Consider the following 27,820-nt stretch of genomic DNA (forward strand, 5'->3'; position numbering starts at 1 on the left):
ACCACTACCCTTCCTTCATCATTCTTCACACACTGCTCACCTATGATATCCCGATTATCCCTCTTCACCTGACCTGCCACCCTAAATATATTTTTCCTTTCCCCATGATTTAGGTTATCAAGTAATTGTCTCTGTGACTCAGACTTTGCCCTGTATACCTCTCTCCTAGCCCTACGCTTGGCAGCCAAATATCCTCTTTGCTACCACCCTTCTTCCATTCCCGGAAAAGCCTTCTTTTCTCCTTAATTGCAGCTTCTACACCCTCATCCCACCACCAATTACTTTATGTCTTGGTGGTCCTCTTGTCCAGCCGCATGTTACATCAGTAACTCTCAAGAAATTGTTCTTGAGGGCTCTCTACTGTTCATTAACGCCTCTGTCTACAGCTCCCTGTTCAGCCACCACTCTCCTCAACTCGCTATAGAAGGCATCCCTTACTACTTGGTTTTTCAGCTTCCATATTTTCCTCCTAGGTACATAAGTCCTCTTTTTCATCACTTGTTCTTTAAGCACCATATCACAAATCAATAGTTTGTGCTGCTGCACACACTCCTCACTTCCTATAACTTTAACATCCCTCACTAACCTCCTATCGGCCCTCCTAACCAGAAAATAATCTATCTGACTGCTATTTCCCCCAGACTCATATGTAATTAACCTACTGTCTCTTTTCCTAAAATATGTGTTGCACACAATCATGTCCGTTGCCTCCCCAAACTCGAGTATCCTTTCCCCTTCTGCATTCCTTAGACCATACGCACATCCCCCATGTACTCCTTCATAACCTTGTGCTGCTTCACCTACATGACCATTTAAGTCCCCTCCCAAAATCACTATCTCATCATCCCGCATACCACCCACTACACGTATTAAATCATCCTAAAATCTATCTTGATTCATTCAATCCTGCCTGTGGAGCATATGCCGATATAATCACAGCTATCTTTCTTCCCAACAGAATTTTCACTACCAATATCCTATCGCTTACTCTCAAAACATTCATAACATATTCCACCCATTTCTCCGCAACCATCACACCAACACCTCCATATCCGTCTGTCCCCCCCTGCCAAAACAACTTATAGCAACAGTCCTTCCCAACAATCTTTCTGGCTGATCCACCCCTGTACCGGACTTCCTGCAAACACGCCACATCCACCCACCTCCTACTGAATGCCTCAACGACTTCCCCTGCTCTTCCCCTCAAACTTCCCACATTCCATGAACCCACCCTCATCCCCATGGGTGATTTACTGTCCTCAGGCTTGCTTTGAAACTTTTGTTTTGTCATCTTCAGTATTAATAAATGGGGACAGACACAGCACAGGTCCCACTAACTGCACAATCCCAGGTCCAGGCAATGGATCTGGGACCCCTAGCCCACCAGCTTACCAGTGGCTGTGGTAGTGGCCTCGGGGCACCCTGCCAGGACAGCTGCAGGGACACCCTCCAAGCGCGTCTTGGCACTGCAACTATCCCGCCATTATACACCCACTGATAGGGCAGCCTCCTGGGGCGCTACTCCCAGGTTCGGGCCCCTCTCTATTGGGCGGAAGCGGCAGCCTGGGAACCGCAATGCCCTGTACCCTCTAGCACAGGCCCGAGCCCCATCTCGCCCTGGACCCATGATCTATGCCGGCAGAACCCCCGCCACGCCTCCCCCCAGAAGTCCGCCACTAGGTAGCGGGGGCAAAGTTTTCTGGCAGCTTGCCCTTGCTGGCGCCAACCCCTGTAACGTAGTGGGATACGTTGTGTGAAATGTAAAGTGCATGTGGTGTAGTGCATAGATAGTTAGAGGAAATGTTTGGGAGAGTATGCTGGTCTACTCTCCATGTTACTGTCGCACTGAAAAGGTCAGCAAAGGGGGATGGTTAGATAGCTAGTGAAACAGGAGCTCCAGCTCTCCCTATCACCAGCATTCCCATTCCCCTCGGGAGTACTACCCTGTTCGGCCCGTGCTACGGCCTCCTCCTACCTATATATATATATATATATATATACAGGCAATCCCTAACTTACGAAAATAATTGGTTCTTAAAGGTCTTTCATGTCATTTTTTTTTCGCAAGTCCATCTCTCATTCTTATACTCTCTTCAATTAAAGCCCATTATTGTCTCCACTCCACTTATCCCCTACCCTTCCCTGAACTGCAGTTATCACCTCACCTCCTTGTCAATGTCTTCACCTGACCCTATCCTTCCTTGCTATGACTGACCTGCCCCCCCCTCCCCCCCACACACACACAAAAAAAAAGGGAAATGAGAACAGTACTAAGGGGAAATTACTCATCATGGAGAGAAGTGACTAGCGGAGTTCCACAGGGCGCAGTGCTGGCACCAATTATGTTTTTAGTGTACATAAATGGTATAAACAGTAACACTGGAAATGAAAGCTATCTACATATGTTTGCTGATGATGCAAAAATACAAAGGAGAATTACTAACACAGACTCATGTAAAGCACTACAAGAAGAATTAAATAAACTTCATGAATGGGGCAATACATGGCAAATGGAATTCAATGTGGACAAGTGTCATGTAATCAAGTTTGGTAAAAGTGGAAAAAGACCTGATTGGGATTATACATTAGGAAATAAAACCCTACACACATCAGAAAGAGAGAAGGACTTAGGTGTGATTGTCAATAACAGAATATCTCCAGCTGACCACATCAGTGAGAAGGTATGGAACATGTATACACTGATTGTAAATATAAGAATAGCATTCACATACATAAATGAAGACATGCTAAGAAAGATAATGACATCATTCATCAGACCAACTCTGGAGTATGTGTCAGTAGTCTGGAGTCCTCATCTAAAAAAACACATAGATAAGATTGAAAAAGTTCAAAGGGCCGCAACAAGATGGGTACCAAGCTTAAGGGATCTAAGCTATGAAGAAAGACAAGAAAAACTTAATCTACCTACACCACTGGAGAGAAGGAAAAGAGGAGACATGATTACACTAAAAAAATGCATATCAGGGAAGGAGAAAGTAGACATAAATGATTACATAACCTATGGGGATACATCAGCAAGAGGACACTGCAAAAAACTGCATAAAAAGAGAGGCGATAAAGACGTAAGGAAATTTAGTTTCCCAAATAGGACAACTGATCAGTGGAATGCACTACCGAATGAAATAGTGTGTGCCAAAACAATTCACAAATTCAAGGATATGCACGATAAAAAGGGTTTAAGACATGGAAGAGTATGAGCCTGACTCATTCCTGTAAAGATACAATTAAGTAAGAACACACACACACACACAATTTTTTTCGTATCTGTGGATTTTTCGTAAGTCGATCCTTCGTAAGTAGGGGTCTGACTGTATATATAAACTGCATTCCTTAAATATCATGGTAAATTATATTTCTCTTATTTTTCCTCTTGTAGTATTAATAGTACTGCAATAGCTATAAACTCAGCTTCAGCTGAATGTGATTGAGCAGACAGCTGGCTGAAGTTCCCTTCCTCCTGCTGTCCACTGTCTCCCTTTCAGGGGATTGGGAGGGAGCTTTGAGGCATTTGCATAACCAAGCAACTGCGGCACCTCTCTATGTTAGTGTCAGTTTGTGAAGATACCCTTCTCATATACCATTTTGCTCATAAAAATATAATAAATAGTCACCATAACATTTACCAAGTTACTGCCCTGCATGTATTTTTCTGCCAAGCACAATTCATTTTCACAGAAGGCAACCACTGAGATAACTGCTCTGCCCATTATTAGTCAAATGTAAATGTATTAGGACTAGATGGTAAACTTTATGGTCAAAATATATGATAAAGGTGAGCAATAATTAATTAGGACAGGCACAACACCAATTTTACAGCATCAGAAGGTCTGGCACCTCTTTTAATCCAGACAAAATTAAGAAATGGCACATGAAATTCTTGCACCCAGCAAACTAGTTTACTGGGCAGCTACAGACAGTGTTCAGTGTAGCATGTGATCACTTTGATTGCTTACTAGTTTACTGGGCAGCTACAGACAGTGTTCAGTGTAGCATGTGATCACTTTGATTGCTTACACTGCATATCTTGGTGGTGATCCCTGTATTTTGCCTGATTTTTATCTCATTTTACTAACATTCAACCCTAGCTACAGCTTCTAAGAAAGATGAAAGTGTCAGTGGTGGTGTAAAGTGTTAACACCAGTCTGTTGCAATACAGCCAAACCTTCTTTATCACGGTTAACTGGTCCTGGAAACTATCACAATGATGAAACCCCTCAATAACAAAATACAACAATAAATGAGAATACCATAAAAGTTAATTGGCTCAAGGCCCAATAAATGAGTGAATGTTACTTGGTTCAGGGCCCACAAGTTTAAGCTAAATTTTTTGCCTGACACCAGAATAATAATCCCTAAAATGGCTGAAGGGACTGCATCAATAATTACGTTTACAGAAAAAACATGCTGGTTGTCCCCCACCCCATGTATTCACCAGATTTGGCCCCCAGTGATTTTTTTCTCTTTTCAAAAATGAAAGGGTTTCAAGTACCATGGTAAGTAACAAGGGGCTCAAGACTGGCCCCCTGATGCACACCAACATTCACGGAAAACTCATCACAAATCTTCATTCACTTTTCCCTGGATGCAAGCACCCACACACATAGCCATAACCACCCCAACCAGCCACCCCTCAATCCCATGCTTTCTCACTGCTTACTTCACTAATTTCCTAGGGACTCTGTTATAGGCCTTCTCCAGGTCAACAGAAACAAAGTAAAGATCCCTTTTCTTATATATATTTTTTCCTGAAGCTAACAATGAATATGGTATCAGTGGTCCCTTTGCCTGGCATAAACCTAAACTGCATCTTATCTATATTCACTCTTTCTACAATCATACCTTTTAGGACTCTCTGCATTATCTGATCCATAAGTTTTATTCCTCTATAATTTCCTCTATCACCCTTACCCTTCTACACGTTACAATCACACTCTTCGGCTAATCATTTGGGACAACACACCCATTTACAATTGCATTTATTAAGTCTGTAACTAACCCCACTCCTATATCTCCTGAGGCCTTCAGCATTTCAGCAGTCAACCCAGACACACCTGCTGCCTTCCCCATCTGCATCATGCCTAGTGCCCTGTTCACAGTAGCAGCATCAGTCAAAGGCCAACGGCTGAACACCGAAGCTATCTATCTATCTATCTATAGCCCGACACCCTAATCCCACAAAGGGTGGCTGCAGACAAAACGCCTCCAAGTCACTCTGTCACCCACCATTTGACTACCCTCCCCCCAACTCACCCCCCCCTCCCTCATATACCTCTCAATTCCATCCCTCCACCTCATCCTCGGTCTACCCCTCCCTCTCCCCCCCTCCACCTCACCTACATACACCCTCTTAGTCAGTCTTTCATTCTCCATCCTCTCCACATGTCCAAACCACCTCAGTGTATTTCTCCTAATCTTTTCAACCACATCCACATCTACCCCACAACGTTCCTTCACTTCTTCATTCGTCAACCTGTCCCTCCATGTCACTCCACATGCTCCTCTCAAGTAACTCATTTCCACTGCTCTCACTCTTGACTTGTTCCCCTCTTGCTGGCTCCAAACCTTCCCTGTTCCACACTCAAACTCCTCATTCAACAACCAGTTATAATGCACTCTCCAAGCATCTTTAATATCCACACTGTTCAACACCATCTTTCCTTCATCGTTCTTCACACACTGCTCATCTATGATATCCCTGTATTCTCTCTTCATCTGATTTGCCACTTTAAATATCATATTCTGCCTTTCAACACTATTAGGTTATCAAGTCTCCTTAACTGCAGCTTCTTCACCCTCATCCCACCTCCAAGTTCCTTTATGTCTTTGGGGGCCCTTTGTCCATCCACACATTGAATCAATAACTCTCAGGAGATTGTTCTTGAGAACTCTGTCCATTACCTCTTCTATCCACGGCTCCCTGTTTGACCATCAATCTATTCACCTTGCTTTAGAAGGCATCCTTTACTGCTTGTTTTTTCTACTTCCAAATTTTCCTCCTAGGTGTATAGGCCCTCTTTTTCATCACCCACTCCTTAAGCACCATGTCACATATCAATAACTTGTGTTGCTGCACACACTCCTTGCTCTGTATAACTTTAACATCCCTCACTAACCTCTCGTCAGCCCTCCTGACCAGAAAATAGTCTATCTGGCAACTATTTCCCCCAGACTTGTCTGTAATTAACCTACTCTCTCTTTTCCTAAAATGTGTGTTACACACAATCATGTTCACTGCCTCCCCAAACTCAAAGTATCCTTTCCTCTTCCTCATTCCTTGTACCATATGCACATCCTCCATGTACTCCTTCATATTTTTGGGCCGCTTCACCTACATGACCATTCAAGTCCCTTCCCAAACCTACAATCTCATCATCCCCTTACCACTTACTGCAAGTGTTAAGTCATCCCAGAATCTATCATTCTCTACCTCATCCAAGCCAGCCTGTGGAGCATATGCTGATGTAAATGAAAACCATCCCACTGTACAAAATTTTCACTACTATTATCTTTTCACTCACTCTCATTACAGTCATGACATATTTCACCCACTTCTCCATAACCAACAGACCCACATCACCATATCCATCTGCCCTACCCTGCCAAAATATTTTGTGTTGACAATCCCTCCTGACAATCATTCTGGCTGAACCTCCCCTATACCTAACCTCTTTCACACAGCCAACATCCACCCACCTCATACTCATCGCTTTGATCACATCCCCTGTTCTACCCCTCAAACTTCCCACATTTCATGATGCCACTCTGATCCCCTAGGAAGATTTGTTTTTTACAGGCTTGCTTTGATTTTTCTCTCTTTTTTTTTTTTTTCCCATAACCAGTAAAAACAAAATAACAGGGAGAGATAGACCAAAGGCCCTGCCCACCCATACAGTTCCAAGTCCAGGCATGGGATCTGGGACCCACAGCCCACCAACCTTGACCAGTGGCTGTGTCAGTGCCCTCGGGACACCCTACCAGGACCGCTACAGGGACACCCTCCAAGTGTGCCTTGGCACTGTAAGTGCCCTGCCATTGTACACCCACTGATAGGGTAGCCTCCTGAGGTGCTACTCCCAGGTTCAGGCCCCTCTCTATCGGGGGGAAGTGGCAGTCTTGAAATCTGCAATGTCCTGTACCCTCTAGAAAAGATCCAAGCCCCATTCCATCCAGACCCAAAAAACTACAATGATGGAGGCCACGTCATGAAACTGTATGTGTACAAGGGCACCACAGCCAACCACCAACAGTAAATATTTCCAGGGCTTCAAGAAACTATTTGGCTTGTCATTTGGTGTAAAATCACCTGATAGCAGTACCATCAAGTGAGCTGGTGGTGGTATTGTACCCTCATTTACTAATGATTAAGATTACACATCTTGTTCAGAAAAAAACTAATAATAAAGCTGTTTATAGAGGTACAGCTATTCAGCATTTTCAGTTTAAAAAAAAAAGTAGCTTACTTTTTGTGGGGTGGAGGAGATGCTGTACATAACACTAACAGTGCTATATTATGCTGTACAGAACAGGGAGCTTGTATAATTGATTATTCAGCCTTCAAACTTTTGTTACAGTCACCAATAATAATGAAAGAAATACAAATTGCATACTGTATCATGACACTGTCATGGAAATTGATAAGCCTTAAAAAGTGTGTTTAAAAAATCCCCCAACTGTTATATCATCTATCTATCTATCTATCTATCTATTGCCATTATTATCACGACATCTAGAACTGTGATACCATCAACCCAGTGTAAAGAGGTAGGAGGGAAGATAAGCTTGTAAATATCAGCTATGCATGAGTGGCACTGGCATAACCAAATGTAAGTGGACTCACGGAATAGTGAATGTTCAATCAAGCAGACACGGCATTATGAGATTGTAGGAAGGTGATCATACCTTGTGAGGCATTATAACTGTAGACACAAAGCAATGCACCCTCTCCTCAGCTCTTGTGTCTTGAATGATCCCACCCAACACCATTTATAATCCATATCTAGTATGTCAAATGGTTTTAATCTTCTACCTGAAGGATCTCTCCATATGAAGGACCATGATGTAAAGAAAACCTTTACAGGGCTTTCATGAAACATAATCTAAATAAAATTTAGTCAGAATTCTTACCTACTAAACCCTGAAGAAGGGGAGACAGTGGAAGATGAATTTGCAACACTTCCAAATGTTGATCCTCCCTGTGATGCAAAACCACCAAAACCTTCACCACCTAAAAAAGAAATATTCATCTTCTAGTTAAGACATCAATTTGAGCACTGGTGCTACATTCATTAAGTCACCAAAAGCTATGCTCTGACTAGTACAATTATATAACAATCTTAATTTGAGCACATTCCTATACTGGATAAATGCAGATACAGAGACAACACAAGCCTAGGTAAATTCCTGTCTACTAAAACACGTGAATTTCTCTTTTATTCCAATGCTGGATGTTACAGTACTTCTGGAAGATCACATTCCACCTAAACTTACAATTCCCACTACCATATGCAGGGCAAGAGGCTCATCTTGGACACACAAAAAGAAAAAAATGTGAACTGCACAATGTCCAGTGTAACTACAAAAATCATACAAAGCCTTCTTCATTGTTTTGTGAAACTGAGATTTCAAGTGCCACCCTCTACAAAGATCTGTCTCTGGCTATACAGCTAGACTGGACAGCCTTAATGCAACAGGGACCAGAAGACTCAATCCCTTATGGCACTTAAGGTACAGTTGTCTGCACTAAGCTCCCTCTGTAAATTTCTTTGCTTTCCAGCCCTAGTTCATCCCTGACCTTGCTTACTCTAGTCATAAGCATCTCCTGGTTTGGAATAACAAAATGTGAACAGTGATCCTTTGGTTATCGCACACTTGGTTAGTGTGGTTTCCATCATCACTACTAGATGAAATTCTGCACCCCTGCCGTTATCATGCATTTTTAGATAAAAAAAAAACTTTGTTATCGTGCAAATGAGTTGGTTTCTGCCAATAATGATGGTGCAAAATCTGTAGTTGCTGATGGCTTTAACCTGCCGCGTGCCTGCTATTTTTAGCCCAATTGGTCACATCTGTTGTGCCGGCCATTTTTTGACCATTTTTTTATTGGCTAAAATGATAGATTTTGATGTGAAAACAACGAAATTCACCATTAAAATGCTCACCAAAGCTCAGAAATGGGTTTTATTGAGTCCTGCATACTCGTATACAGGTATCCCCGTTCTCTCACGCTCACAACGTAGTTGAGAGAAAGCCATTTTCTATGTAAGGTAGACTCAGGTATTTATGTTGGGAAAGTATAGTAATGTTCAGTACACTTTTCTGATTACTTATTGTTTCCACACCTGTCATAATTTGCGTCTCTCTCTCTCTGTGAATGCATTGTCTTACACTTACTTGAAGACAGGTACATCCTGACTTCACTATGAACAGTCCCAGCACTTACAAGTAGGTATTCACAGCTTGACATCACTATGTACAGTTCTTACACTTACAAGAAAATATTTACAACTTGATTTCACTATGTATTGTCCCTTCACTTACATGAAAATATTTGCAACATGCCTTCACTATGTACAGCACTGAGTGAGGCACACAGGCAGAGTGAGGCAGAGTGAGTGTGAGGGGGGGAGTGAGTGGGTGTATGGCCCTGACCACCTGAGGCATGATAGAGGAACAGTTAACATACATGCCTGCCAATTTTTACCCACAATCTTGAAAAATGTGATCACAGTGAATGTTTTAATTTTAAACCGTTTTAAAACAGCACTGGCACTGACCGCAGATTTTTGTGAGACCATTTTAAAACGGCACTGGCACGTGGCAGGTTATGGGATTCAAAGATAAGGCTCAACTTGAGGGGTTAGTACCAGGAGGTAGAGAGCACTAACGCACCATCTCCTAGCCTCAGAAACTCATACCTCAAGCCCATCTCAGGTCTCTATATGGTATGTGTTTCTCCCTTATTGTGACCTCTCCATCACCTCCTAGTAACTTAACCATTCCTATGTGTGTTTCTGGTACTTACTATAACAGTACAAGGTCTGCCCAAAAAGAAATAAAACTTTTTAAATAGTGCACCAACTAGCAGCCTTATCGAGACTGAGATGGGAGCGCTGTGTACTAGAGCTCAGCCTAACACTAGCTGCATCACGCCATGTAACTAAGTAATCAAGATACATGCACTTGAGTTAACATGTGTTTCATGCACTTGGCAATTTGTTGCAAGTTGAACAACAAAGGATCTTGAACAACAACATGTTTGTGCAAAATTGTTTCAAATTGAGAAAGGCTTTTACTTCCTGAAAATTGTCACAACCCTCTGATGTTGAAACAAAAAGGAAGTCATTGCAGTGGGTTGGAACATTGTCGCCGTGACTAAAAAAAGGGCACATCAGAATCGCTAAAATGTGAAAGTGATGTTGGATGTCATTTTTTTTTTAATTGGAAGGGCATCATTCATCATGAGTTTGTTCTGCGTGGTGAAACAGTCAGTAAGAGATTTATTTGGGCGTCTTGAAGCACTTGAGGGAGGCAATGCAAAGGAAGAGGCCTGAGGTGTGGACAAACAAAACCTGGATGCTGTATCATGGCAATACACCTGATCACATGTTGCTCCTTATCTGTGACAACCATCATCCCTCAGCTGCCCTACTCTCTGATTTGGCCCCTGCGGACTTTTTCTGTTTCTAAAATTGAAATCTATCCAGAAAGGTCACTCATTTCAGATGACAGATAAGACAGAATAAAATCTGCCAAGTCCACTAAACACATGTTCAATCAGGCGCATGCGCTGGTACCTCGATGACTATGTGACATGACTTCATGCATCTAGTGTCAGACTAAAGCTAAAAGTCACCTGTACATGGTGCTCCTGTGACAATCAGGATGTGGCTGCTAGTTGGCGAGCTATTTAAAAGCTCTGTTTCTTTTTGGACAGACCTCATACATATGTATTTAGTGAATCTAAATTGTTGTCTATCTACCTATTCTATCTATTGCCAGACGCCTCAATCCCGTTTGGGGTGGCCACAAACAAATCGTCTCCATGATGCCCTGTTCCCCGCCATTTCACTGCCCTGCTCCCAACTCACACCCCCCTCTCTCATATACCTCTCCACCCCATCCCTCCATCTCATCCTCGACCTCCCCCTCCCTCTTCCCCCCTCCACCTCACTCACATACACTCTCTTCATCAGTCTCTCATCCTCCATCCTCTCCACATGGCCAAACCACCTCAGTGTGTTCCTCATAACGCTTCCTATCACATCCACATCCACACCACAACGCTCCTTTATATCCTCATTCGTCAGCCTGTCTCTCCATATGACTCCACAGGCTCATCTTAAATAACTCATTTCCACTGCTCTCACTCTTGACTTGTGTCCTTCCAACAACGTCCAAGATTCACTTCCATATGTTAGAGCTGGTATCACAATACTGTCATGTAGTAACTTTTTCACTTCCATGCTCACTTCCCTGTTTCTTATCACTGCTTTTAAAGAACCAGCAACCTTTCTTCCCTGCCATACCCTTTCAAGCACTTCACCCTCCAAACCTCCATCCTTACTCATCACACTACCCAAGCACTTAAACGTACTCACATTTTCCAATTCCTCACCATCCAATCTCGCTGTACATTCACTGACTTCACCTCTCTCAAAGACCATCACTTTACTCGTCCCTACATTCGCCTTTAGATTCCGTTTCTTACACACTCTCCCAAACTCATCCACCAAGCCTTGCAGCTCCCCTTCGTCTTCACTCAACAACACAGTATCATCTGCAAACAACAGTACAGGGAGTTTCCAAACACTATCCTCTCACCAGGGCCACTCCAACATCCACTACCCTACCTTGTACCTCTTTTATTACTCCCATCCATGTACAGATTGAACAACCATGGAGACATGACACATCCCTGTTTCAACCCAACCTTCAAAGAGAAAAATTGTTGTAAGAGAGAAAATTTGGGTTTATAGATGGGGTTCCTGGCATCAATAAAGATAAATTCCACTGGTTCTTATTTCGTCGGCACGCACTAAGCATGATACCAATTATGAACGATAACCAATGGATCACTACCATTTTTTTTTGGGGGAAAGGGGTATATTTGATGAGAAAAACTAGACGATCACCTCAGTAATACAGGAACATCACAATGGTTATGATATTGTAACTGCTCAACCCCAGTCTGCCTGGCCCAGCAGGCCCATCAACTACAGGTAAGCTGTTAGCAACAGCCCCTATGGTGTTGTCCCATAGGTTCTCAACGCCGGTGATGTTGTGTCAATGTCTTAGTGTGGCATATGCTGTGTAGTGCTCCATGATGTGTGTTATGCTGTGTGAGCTTATTTTACAAGCAGGGCATATATCACCTGTGATTCCACTTAACCCAAATCAAAGCTGGTAACTGAGAAGGGTTGAGTGATGTCCTGACCAATGCCTAGTTAGGTGAATTTGATAAGCTCTATTTAAGGACGCCTCTGATGGGTGGATATCGGGATGGGAGGCTTATAGTATAGTGCTCTGGTTGAAGAGTTGTACTGCACTGTGTGTGAAATAAGTACAGAATACAGTAAATGTGTGTTTCTTCACTGCTAGTGTTTGAATGTCTGAAGTTGGAATGTTGCTGAACAGTGTCTAGTAATGTTTGTGTGGTGACCGTTTTGTGTTTTACTTCTGTTGAGTGGCTCAGTCATAAAAAGAAATGGCGTTGTGTGTTAGCACAGGCTGTCAAGTGCAACCGTGTGCCACTCATCAAGATATTCTCTAACAAGGTGGACTTTAATTTTCGTGTATAGGTAAGCTGTGGGAATGGTATCGGTGCAACCAAGGATGAGGCATACGGCACTGCCCTGTATGGTTTGCAAGGTATTACTGTGGATGTTAGACATGCTGAGGGTCAATGCCAGGGAGGCAAAGGACATCACTGATGCAATATATCATTTGTAGAACAGGGACAGTGCTTCCCCCACCCCCCTCCTTGGCAAAAGGCAATCCTTGTAAGTGTCCTGAGTGTGTTTATAACAGCGGTGCACTGCCTCTATATGTCATGTATGGGGTCCTTGAAGGTGCGTCCAGCATAATAGGTCATTTCAACGATCTTAGTTACAAAGGAGTGTGGCACAAATGCATTGTTAAAGGTGATGTCAGATGTGTATCTGTGCTCATGTTTACTGCTGGTGATGAATGTGGTGGTGGATTTAACTGGAATGATCGTCTGCCTGGTGTCCTCAACCTATGCAGGAAGTGTGCTGAAGTAGTCTTGTGTCTGTGTGGAAGATGTATTTATGATGTAGTGTGTGAATGTAGGCAGTCATCTGCATGTGAGGTGATGTTTGTTGGCATCAGGGGTGTGGGAATATCATGCACGTATAGGCTGACAAGTGCAGATGAAAGGAGCCCTGTGGAACTCCATCAGGGAACCTTTATGATTATGACGACTTTTCCTGGAATGTAACATGTACAGATGTTGGAATAATTTTGTTTCCTTTTCGTGGACTAAGGTGTTTGTAACACTGCTCGATGGAGAGGTATCCCCTCCTCCTCCTTTCCTCATAGTCCCACACCCCCACCCTACCCCCCCCCATTTTTCTTTCTGACCTCATAACCCCACCCAGTACCCTCCATACTCTTGCTCACAGCCAGCTAGGGGTTTCTGTACTTCAAGCACCTCTCTAATTATGTGTAGTCTGAACAACTAATAAAGGAATTGTACAGTATATATTAGAAACCATGTTAGGAAAAGGTTTACTACACTGTGTGTGTGTGTGTGTGTGTGTGTGTGTGTGTGTGTGTGTGTGTGTGTGTGAGAGAGAGAGAGAGACAATAAATCTGCTGTGATTAACCCCTACACCGCGGTCATGTTTTTGCACTCCTTGAGCTTCTCACGAGGATATTCGTGCTCCAACTGACTTTTTAAAAATATTTGCCAAAAATCAGTTATTAGTCCTAGAGTATTTTAATTAAATGTGCACATGGCACATACCTTCAGCTTTCTCCTGGGATGTTTGTTGAGCCTCTGTCGAGTACCATAGGACTTGTGGAGACTTCTGATGTTGGATAACGAATTCTCCACTTTACACTTCCCGACACCCCATGATATGATTACCACAGCCTGATATTATCACTAGAAACACTACTCTATGATTTTCAAGTAGTTTGGAATCCACACACACACACACACACACACACACACACACACACACACACACACACACAAAAGGTGCAACCAATGAAAATTATGAGTGCATACGAGCTTCCCACTTGAGCTCGTTCCCCGCTGGTATTCTCTCATTTATTATTCATAAACACACTCACACTTTATATTCCTATTACTTTATCACACTTATATATATATATATATATATATATATATATATTTATCCATATGTTTCCTTCAGTAATAGTAGTTTATTTTCATTCTCGTTCAGTAAACCAGCGAAGAGAGCAAAGCTTTGACTGTCATTACTACAAGTATTTGTACTCATATTCTTAAATTGGTAATTATTTACATTTCTATTTTATTTACACTATGTTATACACTGTCACTTCCAGTAAATAAAGGCTCCTTTTCCTTGGAGCCAGGATGAACTTGGGACACTGAAGCACTCGTAGTTTATCACCATATCCTCCACTGGCTCATCACACGATTCACCAGAAAGATTGTAGTCACTGTCCACCATTATTATGGATAAATTAGCCAGTTCACGCTCCATAGCAGAGTCATTCAGTCCTTTACCCCTTCCCACACGAGGCTTAGTAGGGGTAGAGGTCACAGGGTCCTCTAGAAGCGGAGGAAATGGAGGAGCATGAGTGCTACGTGCTTTCATCTCAAGAAACAACACTGAACTAAATGACAAGGCTGATATGGGGCCGCCAAGGGTTGACAACGTCAGCGAGGTGACAGCTGCTAATTTATATGCTGTGAAATGATTGGCAGAGTTAGAGAAAGAACAGAGAAATTAGTTGGAGAAGAACAGGGAGGCTTTAGGAAGGGAAGAGGTTGTGTAGATCAGATATTCATTCTTAGATCTTTAGTGGAAAAGTTTCTAGAGAAGGGAAAGAAGTTGTATGCAGCTTTCATGGATTTGGAGAAAGCATATGACAGGGTGGATAGATAAGGATTGTGGAATGTGTTAAGAATATTTGGAGTAGATGGAAAGTTGTTGAATGCTGTGAAGAGTATGTTTGATGGTGCGAAGGCTGCAGTGCGTGTGGATGGTGAACTAAGTGAATTTTTCTCTTTGAAAGTTGGGTTGAAACAGGGATGTGTCATGTCTCCATGGTTGTTCAATCTGTACATGGATGGGGTAATAAAAGAGGTACAAGGTAGGTTAGTGGATGTTGAAGTGGCCCTGGTGAGAAAGGATAGTGTTTGGAAACTCCCTGTACCTTTGTTTGCAGATGATACTGTGTTGTTGGGTGAAGACGAAGGGGAGCTGCAAGGCTTGGTGGATGAGTTTGGGAAAGTGTGTAAGAAACGGAATCTAATGGTGAATGTAGGGAAGAGTAAAGTGATGGTCTTTGAGAGAGGTGAAGTCAGTGAATGTACAGCAAGGTTGGATGGTGAGGAATTGGAAAATGTGAGTATGTTTAAGTACTTGGGTAGTGTGATGAGTAAGGATGGAGGTTTGGAGGGTAAAGTGCTTGAAAGGGTACAGCAGGGAAGAAAGGTTGCTGGTTCTTTAAAAGCAGTGATCAGAAACAGGGAAGTGAGCATGGAAGTGAAAAAGTTACTACATGACAGTATTGTGATACCAACTCTAACATATGGAAGTGAAGCTTGGACGTTGTTGGAAGGACACAAGTCAAGAGTGAGAGCAGTGGAAATGAGTTATTCAAGAGGAGCCTGTGGAGTCACATGGAGAGACAGGCAGACGAATGAGTATATAAAGGAGCGTTGTGGTGTGGATGTGATAGGAAGTGTTATGAGGAACACACTGAGGTGGTTTGGCCATGTGGAGAGGATGGAGGGTGAAAGACTGACGAAGAGAGTATATGTGAGTGAGGTGGAGGGGGAAAGAGGGAGGGGGATGCCGAGGATGAGATGGAGGGATGGGGTGGAGAGGTATATGAGAGAGGGGGGTGTGAGTTGGGACCAGGGCAGTGAAATGGTGGGGGATAGGGCGACTTGGAGGTGATTTTTTGTGGCCAACCCAAATGGGATTGAGGCGTCTGGCAATAGACAGATAGATAGATGTGAAAAATTAATCTGGGTCTGGTCTTTGGCCAATTCGCCCCCACAGCACCCTACCTACACCTATCTAGGCACCATCAAACATAATCATACAAATTTAGGAATATTCAGTGCATGTATTGAGGGATCTCACCTTAATCCTATGACGAAATTGCTTAAGTGAATGAAGTGGGGTGGTGTTGGAAAGAACTTAGAACTTCTAAGCACTTGTTCTTCTCAAACTCTTTCACCAGCTTTGAAAACTTCTCTCCCCTCTCAACACGACAAATGAGCTCCAAACGTTGACTGTACAACAACTGCGGCAGCTTCTTAATGCCATACTGCTTACAGCACTTCATTGGGGGGTCGGGAGGGGCCATGGCAGATAGGAGGCAGGGGGAAGTTGCACAAAAAAAGGCAGGTAACTCTCGTACTCCACGGTGATGGTCTGTAGTGTGCGGACTGGCGGGACAAGAACAACAACAACATGGCGGCATTAGTATCCACATACGCCACCAGGGACGCGCACTGATTGGTTGTTGGGTCGCGATTTTCAGTTTGAATGCCGAGGTTTACGGTTCTCCTCGGAAAAGGCCCACTTGGGTGCCCAGATCCGCGATTTTCGTGACTTAACAGTGATTTAAGGTTGCCGCCAGTCTCACAGCCACCTAGCCGTGATTTACGAATCCGTGATTTATGAACACGCGATTTACAAGGATTGAGTGTATATTTTTATTACGAGAATAAATTATACAGCATATTTCAAGGGGAAATTACCAGGGAAAATTAGCGAACAAGTGCACATGGGGTGTTGCCAGGTGATAATTAGCCAACTCCAGGTGTATGGCACTATCAGTTACCTTAATTTTTTTTGGTATACATTATTTTGTATAAGAATAAAGCATAAGGCTTATTTCAATGGGTGAAATCAGTGGAAAATTCTAGGGAAGATTTGCTTGGCGCAGCGTGGTCGGGCAGGCAAGAGGAGAGGGTAATGGAGGGGAGGCAGGGAGGGGAGTCAAGAACGGGGATATATAGCTCAACTGTCAATGATGGATAGGAGTAGAGATGACATTAGCAGTGCTGACTATTGGTGGACACTGGCAGTACTGATAGATGATACAAGCCACCACTTGAAAGCCCGGGAGAATTCAAAATAACACAGAATCGCAAAAGTGACGCTCCGCGGTATGATCCATTGTGTCTGAGCGTCATGAAAGTGACGCCCCGCGGTTAAGGGGATAAATGTTGCGGTAGTAGACACCTCTTTTACACACACACACACACACACACACACACACACACACACAGGTCGCCGACAGAGACAGAGCTCTTCCTGGATCATGGAGAAATAATCGCAAAATCAGTGACGAAAAGAAGACCAGCCTATTTGTGATCATGTTAATGAGTGCGTGAGTGCTGGTCCTGTCAGAAAGTAGTAAAATAAAAAGCGGTTTCGCTCACAAAAAGAACAAGACACAGTGAAAATAGAAAGTCTCCATATTGTTGAATCATGGCAGAAAGGGACAGTGCAATGTTTACAAGTGGCGAGAAAGAGTTCGAGGGCTTCTGTGAAGAGGATGTGGGAAATGGAAGCATTAAGTTGAACCAAACAAGAATAGCAGGTGTAGAGAAAACAGCAGAGAGGAATGTCTAGGAGATAAAAAAGGTATGGGGAGTAATTAAAGAGTTACAGGAACAGACCATTGAGCATGAAAATGAGATCAAAAGCTTAAGGAATAAACTAGAAAAAATTACTACATGCAGTGACAAACAAGAAAGAGAAGTTACCAAATTAAAAGTTAGCAATGAATCAGCCTCTAATGAAATAAATCAGCTTAAGAGGGAGAATAAGAGGTTAGAAGAAGAAAGAGACAGGATGAAAAACAAACTAGAGGAGTATGAATCCAAATCAAGAATACAAAACGAGCACATTAAAGAAATCAAGGAGCACCATAAGGGGTGGAAGAAAATTCAGGAAGAAGGAAATGTAAATTTGAAAGAGATTATAGAACAACAAAGCAAGGAAAAAGTGGAGAGGGAAGTGGTTAGGGTACTGAGAAGTAGAGAATCTTTAGTCAGAGATGTAGCAGATAAGAAAAAATGTGTAATAATTTCAGGAGTTAAAGAAAAACATATGACAATAAGATCAGAGAGAGAAAGAGAAGAACTGAGGAAGGTTAAAGAAATAATATCACTGGTCATGGAGGAAAACCACGAAGCACAAGAAGAGACTGAAGAGGTGTTTAGGTTAGGAAAGTACGAGGAAGGAGGGGCAAGGCCACTGAAGGTAAAGTTTAAGTCCCAAGCAACAGTATATGAAATTATCAGTAGAACATGGAAATTATCAGGCAAGGAAAGGTTAAAAAATGTTTGGATAAGGAAACTTGCAAATGGGGAAGAAAGAGCTAAGATACAGGAGTTAGTACAGGAAGCAAAGGTAAAAACGAACAGAGAATGGAGGAAGAGAAGACAGTGTTTTATTGGAGAGTTATGGATCAGAAATTAAGGAAGTGGTACCGGTGGAGTGAAGGAGAAAAGAGGGTATAAAAAAAAATCAAAAAGAATTGGAAGGTGGCATATACTAATGTTGATGGTTTAATATCAGCAAGGCTAGAAATCAACGATTTTTTTGAGGGTACATGAACCTGATGTTATGTGCTTTGTAGAGACCAAATTAAGAGAAGATATTGTTGTTCATATGGGAGATGGTAAATACAAACTGTGGAGAAGAGACAGAAGAGAAAAAACGGGAGGAGGAGTGATGATAGCAGTGAAGAACAACATAAATGTAGATACCGTGGAATTGGGAGAAGGCAGGGCTGAAGTGATAAATATGAAATTAGAAACTGGAGAGAATAGCAAGAGAGATATGGCAGTAGTGTATGTTCCCCCTAAAACAAGAGCATGGAGTGATGATGAATACCAGGAAATGTTGTCAGACATCGCCAGCTATTTACAGAAAATGACTGAGAAAAGTAACAATAAAATTTTAATGGGTGACTTTAATTGTAATGAGGTGAACTGGGAGGAATGAGACTCAGGAGGCAGCAAAGATTCATGGGGCATTACATTATAAAATATAACAATGAACAATGTGATGACGCAATGGGTCAAAGAAGAGACATGGTTCCGAGGTTAGGACACACCAGCAAGACTAGACTTACTGTTTACCAAAGAACCCGATGTAGTAGAATCCTTGAAATATCTGTGTCCTATTGGAAAAAGTGATCATGTGGTCATTGAGTTCCAGATGATAACAGGGAACGTGGAGCCAAGAGACGAGCTTTATAGGCAGGGAAGATACAACTTTGGGAAAGCAAACTTTACGGGATTGAGAAAATTTTTTGAAAATGCAGATTGGAGAAAATTCAGAAAAACAAGAGAGATACAGGGGAAGTGGGATATTTTTCTAGGCTTCTATAATTTGGGAGTGGAAAAATTTATACCAAGAGTAAGGGGGAAAGAAAACAGAAAAAAGGAGTGGTTTAATAGAAGGTGTATGATAGCAAAAAAAGAGAGAGATATGGCATGGAACAATTGGAGAAAGAGAGGTAACAACAGAACAAAGGAAGAATATAAAAGAACTAGAAATGATTACACAAGAATACATAGAGAGGAAGAAAGGAATTTTGAAAAAGGTATAATTGATAAATGTAAGGATGAACCCAAACTGTTTTACAGATTTGTCAATGGCAAACTGAAACAAAAGGAAGGAATCACCAAACTGAAAGTAGAAGGAAGGTCTATAAAGATGCGGCAATGCAAGCAGAAATAATGAACAAACGTTTCCAGTCAGTTTTCACTAATGAAAGTAAGTTTGTGGAAGGGGAGGGAGTGGCTAGAAATGTAGTGGTACCAGATATGAAAGTGGAAGTACAGGAAATGCATAAATTACTGGAAACTCAAGATGTACGGAAAGCCCCAGGACCAGATGGAATCTCTAATTGGGTACTGAAGGAATGCAGAAAACAACTGGCAGATAAGATTCACAGTTTAATTGTGTTCTCTGGAAGAGGAGAATGTGCCTCAAGAATAGAAGAGGGCAAATGTGGTACCAATTTATAAGGGAGGAAACAGGGAAGAACCCCTGAATTATAGACCAGTTTTCCTAACCAGCATGGTCATAAAATTGTGCAAGAGAGTTCTGAAAGATAGATGGATAAAACATCTGGAAGAGATTAATATATTGGCTGATAGTCAGTTTGGATTTAGAAGTGGAAGGTCATGTGTGTCCAACTTGTTGAGTTTTTACTCGAGCGAATGATGTGCTACAGGAGAGAGATGGTTGGGTGGACTGTGTGTATTTTGATTTGGAGAAGGCCTTTGACAAGGAGCCCCATAAGAAACTAATGTGGAAACTAGTACATATAGAAGGACTGAAGGGGAACCTACTGGCATGGATGAGAGACTTTTTGAGAGACAGACAAATGAGGACAGTAATAAAGGATAGGACGTCTGGATGGAGGGAAGTAACAAGTGGAGTCCCACAGGGTTCAGTGTTGGCGCCAGTAATATTCCTGATTTATGTAAATGATATGGTAGATGGAGTGAACAGTTATGCAAGTCTGTTTGCTGATGATGGAAAGATCATGAAGAAGGTAGAGGTTCAGGAGGATTGTAAAATGCTGCAGGAGGATCTGGATAAGATACACGATTGGAGCCGGATGTGGGAAATTAAATTAAATGCAAAGAAATGTAAAATATTGGAAACGGATAAAAGTACCAAGAGTCCATCATTGAATTATTTGATGGGTAATGAACCAATCACGAAAGCGGGAGAAGAGAAAGATTTGGGATTGCTGGTCCAGGATAGTTTGTCACCTGAAAAACACATTAACAAGGCAGTCAGAGAGATGTATAAACTCCTGACTAATATAAGAGTAGCTTTTCATTATATGGATGAGGAGATGATGAAAAAAATGACAGTGGCAACAATTTGCACCAGGTTAGAATATGCAGCAGTAGTGTGGTCCCCACACAAAAAGAAAGATATAAACAAGATTGAGAGAATACAAAGAACTGCAACCAAAATGGTCCCAAGTCTGGCAGATCTATCGTATAGAGAGAGGCTAGAAAAGCTGGATTTGCCTTCCTTAGAAGAAAGGACGAAGAGAGGAGACATGATTGCAGCGTTCAGGTCCATGGTAGGAGTAGATAAAATTGACAAAGAAGATCTCTTTGTATGGGATAAGAGAGTAACAAGAGGACACGGAATGAAACTCAAGAATCCAAGCTGCCTGAAGGATATCAAGAAATATAGTTTTCCTTATAGATGTATAGACCTGTGCAATAGTCTGGACAAAGAGATCGTCCGGTCTAAAAACTTGAACGAGTTTAAAGCTAAATTTGACTTACTGAGAAACAGAGACTGGACTCCACGAGCGAAGCTCATTTCCTGTATGTCACAATTAGGTAAATACAGAGAGAGAGAGAGAGAGAGAGGAGTTACAAGGAAAAGTTAGGATCTTAATAACTATGCAGCCCATACCGTGGAGATACTTCTTGTTTGCCTGGGAATGCATATCCAATTCACATTTATTCTAGTGTATCCTGCCGATGAATCCCTTAAACTTCTCTACTGTAGTGTTTACAACGTCCATGTTAAGTCGGTTCCATGTGAAGCAGATCTTGCACATGAAAAACTTTTCACATAATTCTGCTGGTAAATTTGTTCATTTACAGCTTCCAACCATGGTTGTGTGCCAAGTCCATGTTAAGAGTAAGCAACTTTCCACATAATGACTGTGAAACCCATTCAGATTTTAAACACTTTAATGAGCTGACCTCGTAGTCTACGAGTTTCTACTAAAAAAGTCCCTCAGCCCTCAGGTGAACCTGATACCTTAGTCTCCTCAACTCTTTTTAAGTCGACGTATGTCTTTTTCAAGCGACCAAAATTCCACAGCAACTCAGGAAATGGCTGTATTACGGAGATACAGACTGTGAGACCAATCTCTTTATTCCAAGAGAGAGAGAGAGAGAGAGAGAGAGAAATTAATAATGATGCAAGATGGGGAAGAGAAAGACAGGTGGAAAGAAGAGTGAGAAAGAAAGGAGGGGAAGAAGAGAATACTGAGAGAGAGAGAGAGAGAGAGAGAGAGAGAGAGAGAGTCTTGGAATGGTTAGAACAATCAAGAGAAATACTGAAAAAAAAAGTGAGTGAGAGAAGAAACTGAAGAAGAGAGGCAGAAAACATCTATCTATCTATCTATAGCCCAACGCCCTAATCCCGCAAAGGGTGGCCGCAGACAAAACGCCTCCAAGTCGCTCTGTCACCCACCATTTAACTACCCTCCCCCCAACTCACCCCCCCCATATACCTCTCAACTCCATCCCTCCACCTCATCCTCGGTCTACCCCTCCCTTCACCTCACCTACATACACCTTCTTAGTCAGTCTTTCATTCTCCATTCTCTCCACATGTCCAAACCACCTCAGTGTATTTCTCCTAATCTTCTCAACCACAACCACATCCACCCCACAATGTTCCTTCACTTCTTCATTCGTCAACCTGTCCCTCCATGTTACTCCACACGCTCCTCTCAGGTATCTCATTTCCATTGCTCTCACTCTTGACTTGTTCCCCTGTTGCATGGTCCACGCCTCGCTTCCATACGTCAGGGCAGGGCTCACAATACTATCATGCAGTGACTTCTTAACTTCCATACTCACCTCCCTATTTCTCATCACTGCTTTCAGTGAAACATGCAGGTGAAAAAATTGACCAATGTTATAGCAGTGACACAGGGACAGTAGCACACACACACACACACACACACACACACACACACACACACACACACACACACACACACACACACACACACAAACACACACACACTTTCTGAATATTTGTTGACCTATCTGTCTGTGCCTGTCTGTGTACTGCCCCCCCCCCCCATCTCTCTCTCTCTCTCTCTATGAATCCTTTGTCTCATCCCCAGTTTCCTTTTCCCTCCTTCCCCTTTCTTTATAGCAATCTGCTCATTCCCTACCTTCCTCCCTCTCTCTTTCCTTTCCTTTGTCTCTCTACCCCTCTGTCACTCCCTCCTTACCTCACACATCTTTTCTTTCTCCCTTCCTGTGTCACAGCTTTGTCTTACTTTTTTTCATCTATCACATGTCTTACCTTTTTTTCTCCATTGCTCTCTCCATATTTCTTTATTTGTACTAAATCCATTTCTTTCACTGCTTTCTTCCCCCAGTAATAACTGCATGTTCTTTTTTTCTCTCCTCTCACCGTCTCTCCCTGTCACCCAAAATCTCTTCTTTAATTCCGCTCTTCCCACTGTCTTTCCCTCCCTGCCTCCCTCTCCCTCCCCTTGTCTTCCCTTCTTAACATTCCCCCTCCTCTTTCTTGCCCTAAAAATTAGTCTATTTTCTTCCCACCCTTAATCTCTACTTTCTGCAAATTTCTCTGATTTCTCTCTCTCCTTTTTTACTTGAATGTTACATTCGTTCTATTCAGCCTCAATGTTATCGTCTTATCCTGCTTAGTTCTTTCCCTGCGTCCTTGCCAGAATAACACATTTTTCTTCCTCCTCCCTGTTACCTTGCCTCCTTTTCTAATTTTTCTCATTATCGTTCTCAGTAATCCGTTCCATAGCTCTCTTTCCCACTTTCTCCTTTTGTTATCCCTACTTCTATGTTTGCTCCATTCCCATTTTCTCTCAGCTATCTCCCTTTTTGTTTCTACTTCCCTGTCTCCCGGCCTTTGTATTCACATCTCCCTTTTCTTTTTCCTTTCACACTGCATGTACCTCATTTCACCTCTAACTGTCTCTTTTTCTTACTCTCTGTCTCTTTCCTTAGTTCTCATTGTTCTCTCCTTGCCTCTCCCCTTCTTATTTTCTCCGTAACTGTCCTCTCATTTCTCATTTTTCCACTGGCTCTCCCTCTCCGCCTGTTGCTCCCTGTCTTTTAACTCTCTCTCTCTCTCTCACAGTGCAGTAAACCTTTTCCTAACTTGGTTTATAATATATACTGTAATATTTCTTTATTAGTTGTTCAGACTACACATAAACAGAGAGGTGCTTGAAGTACAGAAACCCCTAGCTGGCTATGAGCAAGAGTATGGAGGATACCAGGTGGGGTTATGGGGTCGGAGAGAAAAGTGGGGGGGTTGGGTGGGAGTGTGGGACTATAAGGAAGGGAGGAGGAGGGGATACCTCTCAATCGAGCAGTGTTACCAACACCTCAGTCCAAGGAAAAGGAAACGAACTTATTCCGACATCTGTACTTGCCTACCAGATAAGTAGCTTAAAAGCCAGTGTTTAGTGTCACAGGATGCTGACATCATGGCCATAACGCATGTTCTTAAATCACTCTGGACATTCTCTCCCTGCCCTTGTCACCCATGCTGGTGCACAATGTAACCTAACCTCAACCCATGAGCAAGTTAGGGTTATGCGTAATCCACTGTGCCACAATGCCCCCAAAGCAACAGAAATGCCCTCAGTGTAGTAGCAAGAGCAGATGGGTGTCACTTACTTGTGAAAAATGCAAGACATTCTCAAGCGTTTGGACACTGGGGAACAAGTGGTTTCGTTTCGTTTTTAAAGGCTCACACATGCTTGCATGCGTCAGCCTTGGTCACCTAATGGCGGCTCTCCATGCTACTCGATCTCTAGAAGTTCCTCTATTCAGTCCCTTATCCCTGAGGTCACATTCAATGACCTTGTCCAAGGTCTTTTTCAGTCTACCCTCTCACAACCCTACCCCTAATGTTAACACTTCTCACTTTCTCCACCCAATTATAATCCCCCATTCTTTCCACACGCCCAAACCATCTCAATCTAACTCTCCTCATCATAACACCAATACACTCCAGTCCCATCCTGCCTCTCAACTCTTCCATCATAAACTTAGCCCCCCCAGGCCTCACACTCAAGGACACACTGCACATCCACCTAATCATTGCCATTTCTGTACGTTTCAGCCTGCAAATATCGTCTTCCTTTACTGCCCAGGTCTCATTACCATACAACAATATACTCCTAACATATGCCGCACATAAAGACCTCTTAGCACGGAAGGAAAGCCCTATCAATGTCAGGAGAGGCAACAGCTCCCTGAACTTCTTCCAACCACTCCTCACTCTAGCCACAGGGCTAGCTTAAGCCGTACCTCCAGCAAATAACATGTCTCCCAAATGACAAAACTCTTCAACACACCCACACGACTCACCAGCAAGACTCTTTCACATCTGACAATCTCCCCGACACACCACACACATGAAAACAGCATTATCCTGCAGTGTACCTCTAATACCACCACATCTCTTATGCCCCCACTTATCACAAACACTGCACAAGATGGAATTACTGTACTTCTTACACCCTTTTGGCAAATCACACACGGCCACTCTCCCTCTTCTTTGACAGTACTGCCACCAGCCTTAGATACCATTATTTTTGTTTTATCTGCATCTACTCTTAACCCCTAAAGACCGATGTCTGATGGTTGTCAGTTTTGGGTCCTGCTACGTACAGTCCTAATACAGCGAGCTTTCACTTAACACACAATCTGAGTGCAAACCTCTCATAACGCGGAAAGCAATTTTTGAGGCAGAGAAATGGTCAAATGCAAATATGACAGATATAATGCATGGGAAAGCAGATATCTTTGCCAGTACCTTTGCCAGCAACTCTACCATAGATGATACCAGCCAGAATGTCCCAGTACTAGAACTTGACTCTCCAGAAATTGCCCCACTTAAAATACAGACAAGATATATAAAATCCATCCTAGACAATTTACCTACCAACAAAGCTCCAGGCCCAGATGGAATTTGCCCAATTGTTTTGAAAAGGTGTTCCCCTGAACTTGCCTCTGTTCTAGCTAAATTATTCAGACTATGCATACGTACTTCTTTATTCCCAAATTCATGGAAAGAAGTCAATATCCACCCAATTCCGAAGAGAGGAAGTTCGTCCGACCCCCACGATTACAGACCAATAGCTGTCACATCTTCTCTTGGTAAGGTATTTGAAACATTAATTACTAAGCACATTGTTAAACACCTTGAATCCAATAACTTAATTAGTGACAGACAATATGGTTTTTGCCATGAAAGATCCACCATTGACATACTCTACCTCCTAACTCATACCATCCATCAATCAATTGATCTACATGGAGAAACTCATGAAATAGCTCTTGATATTTCTAAAGCTTTCGACAGAGTATGGCACCATTCCCTGCTGTCCAAACTCCCTTGCTATGGACTAACTTCTTTTGTTCCTTTGATTTCTTCATATCTTAGTGACAGGAAAATAAGAGTAAAAGTAGATTATGAATATTCCAATTTCCACTTAATTAACGCCGGCGTGCCGCAGGGATCAGTTCTGGCGCTAACCCTATTTCTGGTTCATATTAATGATCTCTTATCTGTCACCCACAATCCCATTCACTCATATGCAGATGACTCAACACTACATAGTTCATTCACACTCAGACACCCATTTACAAAGTATAATATCTCTACCTCTCAACTCAGTACAGCCATCTCCATAAATCAAGATCTATCTATGATCAGTGAATGGGGACAAAACAACCTTGTCTCTTTTAATGCTAGTAAAACTAAATATAAACAGTTTACTAATAGACAGATATTGCCAGATTCGTACACTACCTTCAGTGCTACTAATATTCCCATCTCCAAAAGTATTGAAATTCTTGGCATCTCACTTAACAATGCCCTCAGCTTGACCTCTCATGTCAGATCACTTGCTAAATCTGCCTCAAAGAAACTTGGATAATTGTACGTTTTCATTTTCGTTTTTAAAGCCTCCAACATGCTTGCATGTGTCGGCCTTGGTCACCTAATGGCAGCTCTCTACGCTGCACGATCCATTGCAGCCTCCCTGTTCAGTCCCTTAACCCTGAGGTCACACTTAATGACCTCGTCCCATGTCTTTCTCGGTCTACCCCTCATTACCCAACCCCCAATATTAACACTTCTCACCTTCCTCACCCAATTATTATCCCCCAACCTCTCCACATGTCCAAACCATCTCAATCTACCTCTCCTCATCACAACACCAATACACTCCAGTCCCATCCTACCTCTCAACTCTTCCATCGTAAACCCAGCCCCTCCAGGCCTTGGACGCAGGGACGCACTGCACATCCACCTAATCATTGCCATTTCTGTACATCTGAGCCGGCGAATATCTTCCTCCTTCACTGCCCAGGTCTCACTACCATACAGCATTACACTCCTAACACATGCTGCATACAAAGACCCCTTAGCACGTAGGGAGTGTCCTCTCAATGTCAGGAGAGGCAAGAGCTCCCTGAACTTCTTCCAACCACTTCTCACCCTAGCCACAGAGCTAGCTCCAGCCCCACCTCCAGCACACAATGTCTCCCAAATAACAAAACTCTTCCACACACTCAAGAGATTCACCAGCAAGTTCAATCCTTTCATGTCTGACAATCTCCACCTGCTCACCCCGACACGCCGTACACATAAAATCAGCATTATCTCGCAGTCTACCTCTGATACCACTACATCACTTACACACCCATTTATCACACACACTGCACAAGATGGAATTACTTCCCATGCCCTTGTGGCAAACTGCACATGGCCACTCTCCCTCGTCTTTGACAGTACCA

At 42.7% G+C, this 27,820-nt stretch overlaps 1 protein-coding gene across 1 annotated transcript in view; it reads right to left on the reverse strand.

The window, feature by feature from the left end:
- The window catches only part of LOC145412164 (uncharacterized), a 446,682-nt gene that overhangs the window by 103,241 nt on the left and 315,621 nt on the right, over positions 1–27,820 (reverse strand). The window contains exon 19 of the mRNA XM_080282099.1: positions 8,146–8,245. Within this exon, the coding sequence (XP_080138225.1) occupies positions 8,146–8,245 (100 nt within the window). The remainder of the gene's footprint in view (positions 1–8,145; positions 8,246–27,820) is intronic.

The sequence above is a fragment of the Coenobita brevimanus genome, chromosome 92 (genome assembly GCF_032717465.1).
Source record: "Coenobita brevimanus isolate Jiangsu-jjx chromosome 92, ASM3271746v2, whole genome shotgun sequence".
In the NCBI taxonomy this organism is placed as follows: Eukaryota; Metazoa; Arthropoda; class Malacostraca; order Decapoda; family Coenobitidae; genus Coenobita; species Coenobita brevimanus.